At 36.4% G+C, this 9,105-nt stretch overlaps 1 protein-coding gene and 1 long non-coding RNA gene across 2 annotated transcripts; one reads left to right on the top strand and one right to left on the bottom strand.

The window, feature by feature from the left end:
- The first annotated feature begins 972 nt into the window (after nucleotides 1-972).
- LOC110615040 (probable pectate lyase 4) lies at nucleotides 973-3,496 on the top strand. Its single transcript, XM_021756748.2, has 4 exons — nucleotides 973-1,715; nucleotides 1,993-2,348; nucleotides 2,466-2,601; nucleotides 3,014-3,496. The coding sequence occupies exons 1-4, from the start codon at nucleotides 1,290-1,292 to the stop codon at nucleotides 3,233-3,235; spliced, it is 1,140 nt and encodes a 379-aa protein (XP_021612440.2). The 5' UTR covers nucleotides 973-1,289; the 3' UTR covers nucleotides 3,236-3,496.
- Nucleotides 3,497-6,383: 2,887 nt separating this feature from the next.
- LOC122723648 lies at nucleotides 6,384-7,694 on the bottom strand. Its single transcript, XR_006350643.1, has 2 exons — nucleotides 7,496-7,694; nucleotides 6,384-7,403 (listed from the first exon to the last, which is right to left on the bottom strand). It is a non-coding gene; the product is annotated as an uncharacterized LOC122723648 (long non-coding RNA).
- Nucleotides 7,695-9,105: the final 1,411 nt, after the last annotated feature.

Raw genomic sequence — 9,105 nt, 5'->3', positions numbered from 1 at the left:
AAAAAACCTTTTATTTTTATTAAAATTAATAATTATTTCTATAATTGCCATCTTATTATTTCTTTTTTTTTCTCACAGTAAATTATTCTATTTTTCTATAAATAAATTAATGGATAAGTAGTTATAGAAATTAGAGACTATTAAAATATGAAATAATTTTATTTTTAAGACTAATGTATTTGAACTTAATCTGTATTGATGTGCTTGTCATAGTTTTTAGATCGATTTTTTTTTATTAATATAATAAAATGTAGAAGAACTTTACTCCTCATTATATCATAAGAAATTTTTGTCAATCGATGGAAGTTTTTTTTCCTAATAAAATATATAAAAATGATAAAAAAACAATAATTATACCTTAATTAATTGGATTAATTTTTCAAGGTAGTGCATATTTTCTAATTTTCTTTTGTTGATTCTCGTCGTGGAGGCAGTGATTCATGTTAATTAAAAGCTCACATATATTAGAGGAGAAGTTTTTACACATATCTAGGTGAATATATATTAAATTAATATAATTATAATTATTAATACATTATATTATGATTTTGGACGAAATTTAACTATAAACTTATTCCAAAGTTTGAATTGCTTTTTATTATTATTTAATCGTGAAGTATCATATGATATAAATAATGTAGTATTTTTAACTAATATAATTAAAATATTTATTATCTTATTATTAAAATATTTCACTATGCATTTAGATATTTAGCCTGATGGTAAATGTACCTAAATAAATCTGAGAGATCTCATATTCTACTCTCCCATCTTAATTTTTATTAAAAAAAAATTATCAATCCAATATATTTTTATTTATATGGTAGAACTTAATTTATAGAAAGTACTCATTCGTCCTGTCACATGGTAGTGGATTTGATGTGAATTTTTTCATGAAAAGATACATTTACCAATGTCTTTAAGTCTAGAATGAATTAAATCCAGACAAGTTTTTCCCAATATAGTGCTTATTATGGAAAGCAAATTTTTGAAAGTGTGTTCAAATATGGCAAATTAGTTCAGTTTCTGGTTCCCTTGTTTCCTATTCATAGTTTATATCACAACCAAGGATTCCATAGCAACCATTCCAGGACTGAACCCAGCTGCAAGTGACCTTTATGAACAGCTAAACAATTCTATTACAACCATCTCATTGAAACCAAATCTGCAAGCCAAGCATTAGCAATTCACTATAAGAAACCCCAACCCCACCATCTCTTCCAGGCAACTCTAGCTTCTTATTCATCATTTCTGGCATTTGAATCCAGAGCAATATGGAGTTGACGTAGATGGCAAAACTATGGAACTTCGCTTTGGCTCTTTCTTTGGTCATCTTCTTCTTCATCGCTCCGAGTTTTTGTGTCGTCCAAAAGATGAATCCCATTGATAGTTGCTGGAGACGGAACCCTAATTGGCGAAGAAGCAGGCAGCAACTGGCCACTTGCTCCGTGGGGTTTTCAGGGAAGATGACTAACAATATTGGGAAAGATACTATCCGCTACAAAGTGAGTGATCCTAGTGATGATCCATTGAATCCTAAGAAAGGGACTCTGCGATATGGAGCCACCATGATCACTGGGAAAGTGTGGATAACTTTCCAAAAGAACATGAATATTCAGCTTGTCAAGCCCCTCCTCATTAGCAGTTTCACCACACTCGACGGCCGTGGTGTCGACATTCACATCACTGGCAACGCTTGCCTTCTGGTCTACAAGGTGAATTATTTTTTTTTCTTTTTAGGTATATACAAGGTGAATTAATTATTAAATAGCAATACCCAATTAATAATCTACCATTACTATTTTAAAATTATTCTATGGAACAGTTATAATATAATGGTTACGTATTAACTATTAATTATTGTGATCTATTATAATATAATTATAATAATTATTATGTACCTAATACTAATATTATATTTCTAAATTTTAACTTTTTAAAGTATTATAAATTCTTTTTAAAGGCATGAATATTTTTGTTTATACTTTTCAGGCAACAGATGTGATCATCCATGGGCTAAGGATTCACCATTGCAAGGCCGTAGGTCCATCATCGGTAAGGGGACCAAATGGAGAAATGGTGCCTCTAGGTCAGATGGATGGAGATGCAATCAGATTGGTTACTGCATCAAAGGTTTGGATAGACCACAATACACTGTATTCATGCCAGGATGGTCTTCTGGACGTAACTCGAGGATCTACAGACGTTACCATCTCTAACAACTGGTTCAAGGACCAAGACAAGGTTATGCTTCTTGGACACGACGATGGATACTTGAGAGACAAGAACATGAGAGTTACTGTTGTGTTCAATCACTTTGGTCCAAATTGCAACCAACGAATGCCAAGGTGATTTCTCTAAATGGGTCCTTTCTCTTTAGTAGCATGAGACAACAACCAAAAGGAAAGTCTTCTTATTTATTAATTTGAGTCAATGATCTTTATTGGCATATATAAACATTGCAGGGTTCGCCATGGATATGCACACGTGGCCAACAACCTGTACCAAGGATGGGAACAGTATGCAATTGGGGGAAGCATGAATCCTAGCATTAAGAGTGAAGCCAACTACTTCATTGCACCAAAATCAGGAAATAAAGAGGTGATTAATCTACTTTGTAATACTAAATTTTAGTACTTCTTACATTCATTTGGATGGGCCATCCCACAAATTATAAATAATAAAAAGTAGGTTTATGAATAGTGAAGGATCTAGTATTACATTTTAGAGTTTACATAAAAATATCAACGATCATTGAAATGAGTGGTTCGACACTCTTTCGATTCGATTTTCATAAATGGAGTAAATACTCACTTGGAAGCTCTTTACCTCTTAGTGGGCCGATCCAATGTAAAATTATTAATTTGAATACTAATAAAAGAACTCCATATGTATTATGAAATTTAACAAATACTATTTTTTTTGCATCTAAATTTGAACTCAGTAAATGGAAGAATATTATAGTCTTATGCACAAGAATGGCCTACTAAGTAATGTAATTGGTATTTAACAGGTAACATGGAGAAATGGCATCAATGGGAATAGCAAGCCATGGAAGTTCTATTCCGTGGGAGATGTATTTGAAAATGGAGCCTCTTTCATTCAGACTGGTTCAGGTGGGGCAAAGCCTAATTATAATGATCAACAAAAGTTTAAGGTTGCAGATGCCAAGTTTGTGAGGTCGATAACAAAGTCATCAGGTGCTTTAAAGTGTTTTAGAACTATTATGTGCTGAGACACAATCAATCAGCAAGACAATGAAGGAAACGGTAGAAGCCAATAGATGGCTTACTGTGTATTCGAAAATCTTTACATGTATCTGAATACACAAGTTGATTTATACACCTTACCAATGAAATAGAATTTCAGACTAAAATTTGAGTCCCAAAATATTTAAGATAAGAATTTCTTTTTAATTTTAAATTATATGTCGAGATGACATTGGATGTGTATATATTCGGGTGTATGGAAGAGTTTTCCATTGTGTATCTACATGTTATCCACTTGGAATGTTATACTTTATAATATATATTTTTTTCAAAATAAAAATTTAATCTTGTGGATATTATTCAGGAATTTTTATTGTTTCATATTTTATTTTATACTATCTAGTGTGGAGGTGCAAGGGTTTATAGAAGAATATGAATTATTTTCTCTAAATATCAACAAAACTTATAATAAAATTGTTCTTCCATTTATGCATATAAACTACAAATTCTACCGTTTAGCAATGAAAAAATCAATTGCCAAACTACGTAAATGATCTATTGATAATTCGCAACATCATATAAAAAATTTAATGAGTCAGCTTCAGCGAAACTCATTAGAAAATTAATTAGCAATCGATTTATAATATTTTGCAAATGTTAATTGACTTGACAATAAGTTTTCAAATTTATTGCGAAATCAATAATAATAATTAATATGATTCAATACTCGCTCAAAACGTGTCTCGGTGGTAGACTTCTATTAGTCTAAGTGTTGATATGTTCACGATCAAAAAGGTTGGACATTTAGGTCTGACCATACAAGACGTGGAGCCTAGTAACTCTCGTGACCAGGATATTTGATTATGATAAAGACTAGCCCTAGTGCATTGGCACAGTCTTAAAAGGTCCTGCTGCATACCATTGAAGGTTTCTACCAAAGCGATTCTTATAATTCCAATTATTATGGGATTCCTTATCCACTAGCTGGTATAAAGTGGATTCTCAGAGAAACCTACTAACTAATCTAATATTCTTACAGCATAAAAGGCATGGAGGATACAAGTTCAAGGTATGCATTCTACTATGCACTAATCAATACTTGTAATACTTATTTCACTTGCCTACTTGAGTATTTTTCTGATTTGAGCATCGGAGTGGTTGCTTCTAGACACCAGCCACCTTACTTTTATTCTTTGCAGGTTTTCAGGTCACATCAAGAGTATTTTAGACAATATTATTTGATTCCATTGCTGGGATTCCATTGAATTTTCTTGATCATTTAGGGAATCCGACTTACTAAATATTTTTTGTTCTATTTTTTAAAACATAATTCATCTCTTGTTCACTTCCAAATGGCTGAAAATTCACTAGCAGTTACCAAATCTGCAGCCAATAGGGGAGCTATTGTTTCTTACACACTAGAAAGTGGGCAAAACACCCCTATGGTAACAGAGATGGACCTAAATAATCTAAATAATTAAAAGGCTGCATGCAACTTTTGAGAAATATAAAGCTTGAGAGGAGGCTTCCCAAAAGGTTGTCAGGATGAGAGAGGAGACCTCTTTGAGAACACTAAAGACTCGGATGAAGGCAACCAATGCCCGGTCTAAAGGAAAGGGGTAGGGGTAGAGGCAAAGGTAGTTTAATCCATCACAACACAACAAATAATTTTGTTCATCAGCAAGAGTATTTCATCCATTTTGGCATTCCAAAAATAATTATTACTGACAATGGAATGCAATTTGCTAGTTCCAAAATTCAAAATATTTTACAAGAAATGGGGCATTGACCTAAGGTTCAGCTCAGGTTACCACCCCCAGACTAATGGCATAACAAATATTACGAATATATTAATTCTCTAAGGATTGAAGAAAAGGCTCAACCTAGCTAAAGACTGAAAGCCTGAGGAATTGCCTCGTATCCTTTGGGCTTACAGAACAACTCCAGGGTCAGCCACAGGAGAAACTCCATTCTTACTGGTATATGGGGCTGAAGTTTTCATCCCTATTGAGGTCCAAGTGAGTAGTTCAGAGTTCAGTACCCAGACTTGTCAGGGAAACCTTTCAAGATGCAGTTCAATCTTGATCAAGCTGAGTATCTAAGAGAATAAGCTCTTATCAAAATGTGTCTTCTATAAAAATAAGATGTCACAATTATTTAACTCCCGAGTCAAATCTCGAGTTTTTAACGTGGGGGATCCAATCTTTAAACAGTCTTATATAACGCGAGGGGATATTGTGTTTGGTAAGATAGTCAGAAACTAAAAGGGACCATATAGGGTCTCCAAGGTCATTTATTCTTGTGCTTATAAATTGGTCAAATTAGATGGCCGTATTATCTTTCACTCCTATAATAATTTATGAAAATTTTATCAATAAAGTCAATGTGGTATTTTTTTAAATTTGTGTTTGCATCAGAATTGACAGAGCAGTGAGTTGCCAAAACTACAAGGGAAAAGAGATAGATGACTTGAAGAATCTATTGTCAAAAATCGCCGCAAGGTGGGTCACTACTAAGTGAGTCTTTGGGTGTTAGATATAATAAAATGATTTAAGGTAATCTCTGTAAAAAAAAATCACAAGATGGCGGGACATCTCTATGCGAGTCTCTAGATATTAGTCCTGTAATAAAATGATTAAGGAAAACTCTATCAAAATCGCCACAAGGCGAGTCACTGCTAGGTTAGTCTCTCGACGTTAGTCCCATAATAAAAATGATTTAAGGCAATTTTTGTCAAAGACTGTCACGTGACAGGTCACCATCAGGTGAGCATTTGGAGTGTTAGTCCCTTGAAATGATTAAAGTAGTTGTGCTAGAAAATTGCCAAAAGGCAACTAGCATTTGGAGTGTTAGTCCCTTGAAATGATTAAAGTAGTTGTGCTAGAAAATTGCCAAAAGGCGAGTTGCCGTCAAATAAACGTTTGGGTGTTAGATCCTTAATAATACATAAAAGTCTATTACAACATTTTATTTGTGGTAAGCCAGGCTGAGCATTAACTTCAGATATTTTTACTTGGTCATTTTTTTTATTTATTTTCATCAAATGAGTTTTTGGGTGATAGACCCTTGCAATTATTTTTTTACCAAGTTATTTTTACTTATATATATTGTTTGGTGAGGTTCTGAGTATCGATTCTTATTCAAGGTTAACAAAAATTATAAAACAGACAATAATGAACAAAAAGAGGATCTTTTTCATTAAGTGAGGAGGAGATACAGTTATAAGGCAGGAGAGTACTCTTGAGCTTCTATTATATTGTCATCTACAATTATTACATTATCTCTGGTAAAAATCAGGTTGGAAGGGTTGTTTTCATCTTTTGGGCTTTCTTCCCCTTCTTGCTCCTCCTCCTCCTCATCATCCTCAAGTAGGATGTTGTCAACCTAGGAGAAGTCCTCCAAGGAAGTGCACAGTCAGCTACTTTTTGTCAACATCTTATGCTTCCACATAAAGTCTTCCCCCTCGAGCCACTACCACTTTAAGCTCATTCTCCAGTTCTACAACTTTGTCAGCAGTAGCTCGGTTCTCCTAGGCGTGGGCCTGCTGTACATGGATTTATGGTTAAAGCTCAGCCACTTGATCCTCAGTAGCTTTTGTCCGATTTTTCAAGGTGGCCTTCGCATCATTGGCCTTGCCCAAGTTTGCCTAGAGCTTGTCTACAGGCTCCAATGTCTCCTTCATTGTGCTCTCCACCTCGTCCACTTAGGCTTTCAACTACCGGATCTCCTCCAGATAGAGGTTCTTTTCTCACTCCAGTAGCCCAAAATTCCTCCTAAGGGCATTATCCCTCTCCTAGGTAAGGTATACTGACAAGACGCGTTCCATGAAAGAATATATAGCGTTGTCGTACAACTCGTCAGTCTCAACCACCCTAAATCGCTGGCGTCACTAGCTCACATAGCGTTCTCGGTGATGAGGAGATATAGCCGGGGCTCCTTGAGGAGAGAATCCACCCGAGTTAATGCCAAGGCTAAGTGTTGGATGCTTCGGAGCCAAAGGGCTCCATTGCCAGCTTCCTGGCGGACTGGAGGATCTGATCGACTGAGCAGGGGGGACTGCCCCAAAACTGGATCCTCAAGCTGGGAGTTGAAAGTCTTGGTTGAGGCCGCAAGGGTAGTGACTGAAGCTTGAATAGAGGTAATACAGTAAGCTCCTCCTAGCAACGTTGTCACTTTGGCGTACCTTTGCCAGATCTATTCGCACAGAAAGAGGAGTAAGTATAGAAGAGCAAAAATAATGGTTTTTAGAAATAAATACCTAGTTCAGGGGGCAGAGGTAAGATTACTTGCTGGGCTTGGTAGGTAGTTGACTAAGGCTCATGGGCCTGCTTGGTCTAGATCTGGTTTGTCAAGCAAGCATGGCATTCCTTATAGCCTCGTTAATGTCCATTTTCATGCTTTGGCCATCTTTTGAAGAAAGGCCAAGCCTTCCTCTTCCTCCCTCATTGGCCTGACTTATACTTTCTTAGTTCCACGTACAGGTTCCAATTTGTCTAAAGGTTCTCAAAACTCTAGACACTCGGAAATGGACGATAAAGAATTTGTTCTTCTATCGTTCAAGGATGAGGGAAGACGGTCATAAAGGGTACGACGCTTTTTGCCACTAAAGAAAAAATACTCCTCTTTAACTCGAGTGCGTAGCTTGTAGATTTGGGATAAAAAAGCAATGGTTGGCTTAATGTTGCTGTTGAAACAAATGAACCAGAATGCTACAAGGATGCTTCAGTTGTTGAGATGGAGTTGGGCAATGGAGAGTTTATGAAAGTTGAGGACATCAAAATAAAATGGGTCAATTGGGAATTTGAGACCCACCTTTAGCTGCTCATTGTATACGATGATTATATCTTCAGCAGGGATAGTCATCAGCACGAATGTTCAATATAGGAGTGTAGGTTCGAAAAGTTTCTCGAGGGATGTGATATGTGTTATATAGGCGGTCCATATCCCTTTTCGACAATATTGATGGAATATCATTAACCAGTAGGGATTCATTATCATGGACGGCTCGTAAAGGGACTATAGGTGCTAGAACACGGATTGGGCCGCCAGAGGAGAAGCTGGTGGAGGAGTTGTCCTAAGAAGAAGAAGATTGGCTCATTTTTCTTGAATGGGAAAATGAATACAAGAAGGGGATTATCTTGGAGAAGGAAGTACCGTCGGTGATCAGCTAAGAAAAGACGACGAAGACCTCTAAGCACCAAGAGAGTTCAAGCAAGGGAATGCGAGAGCAAAAGTGGTAATAGAGAAAGAAATGGAGAATTTATAGGGCAAGAATGATGCCTGGCTTTAAATGGATCTCGAAAAATGAAGCGTCCCGGGCAGGGGAGAAGACATAGGATTGATAACCAATCTAGGAAGACCATGTGTGCAGACAAGTGTGATAGGCGCCAACAATGAAAATACGAATATAAAGAATTAATAAATTTTGGAGAGATATTTTATATGACTCAAAACTCACCCAAGACATATTAGACAATGGAAGACTTCTATTAGTTCAAGTGTTGATATGTCCGTGATTAGAAAGCTTAGTCATCCATGCCTAACCATCCAAGACGTAGAACCTGGGACTCTCATTGTAATACCCGGCTAGATTTCGGCATCGGAATCCCCGCCTTCCGGCGGAATCTCCGTTGGAATCGGGAATTCTGAAGATGCCAGAGGCTTCTAGAGGGGTAAAAGGTGTTTCTAAAATGTTTTCACTTGATTTTATAGTTTTAATGCAAAAAAAATGAGTTTTGAAAAGAAAAGACCAAGGAGGCATTTGCCAGGTTCGGCCGCCGAAAGTGAGGTTCGGCCGCCGAACATGGGTAAGTTTTGGGAGCTCTTTTGGCCTCCGAAAGCTTTGTTTGAACGAACCAAGGTTCGGCCGCCGAACCTCAAGTTCGGCCGCCGAACA

The sequence above is a fragment of the Manihot esculenta genome, chromosome 5 (genome assembly GCF_001659605.2).
Source record: "Manihot esculenta cultivar AM560-2 chromosome 5, M.esculenta_v8, whole genome shotgun sequence".
In the NCBI taxonomy this organism is placed as follows: Eukaryota; Viridiplantae; Streptophyta; class Magnoliopsida; order Malpighiales; family Euphorbiaceae; genus Manihot; species Manihot esculenta.
The sequence above is the reverse complement of the archived record's forward strand: the minus strand, read 5'-3'. Positions and strand labels throughout refer to the sequence as shown.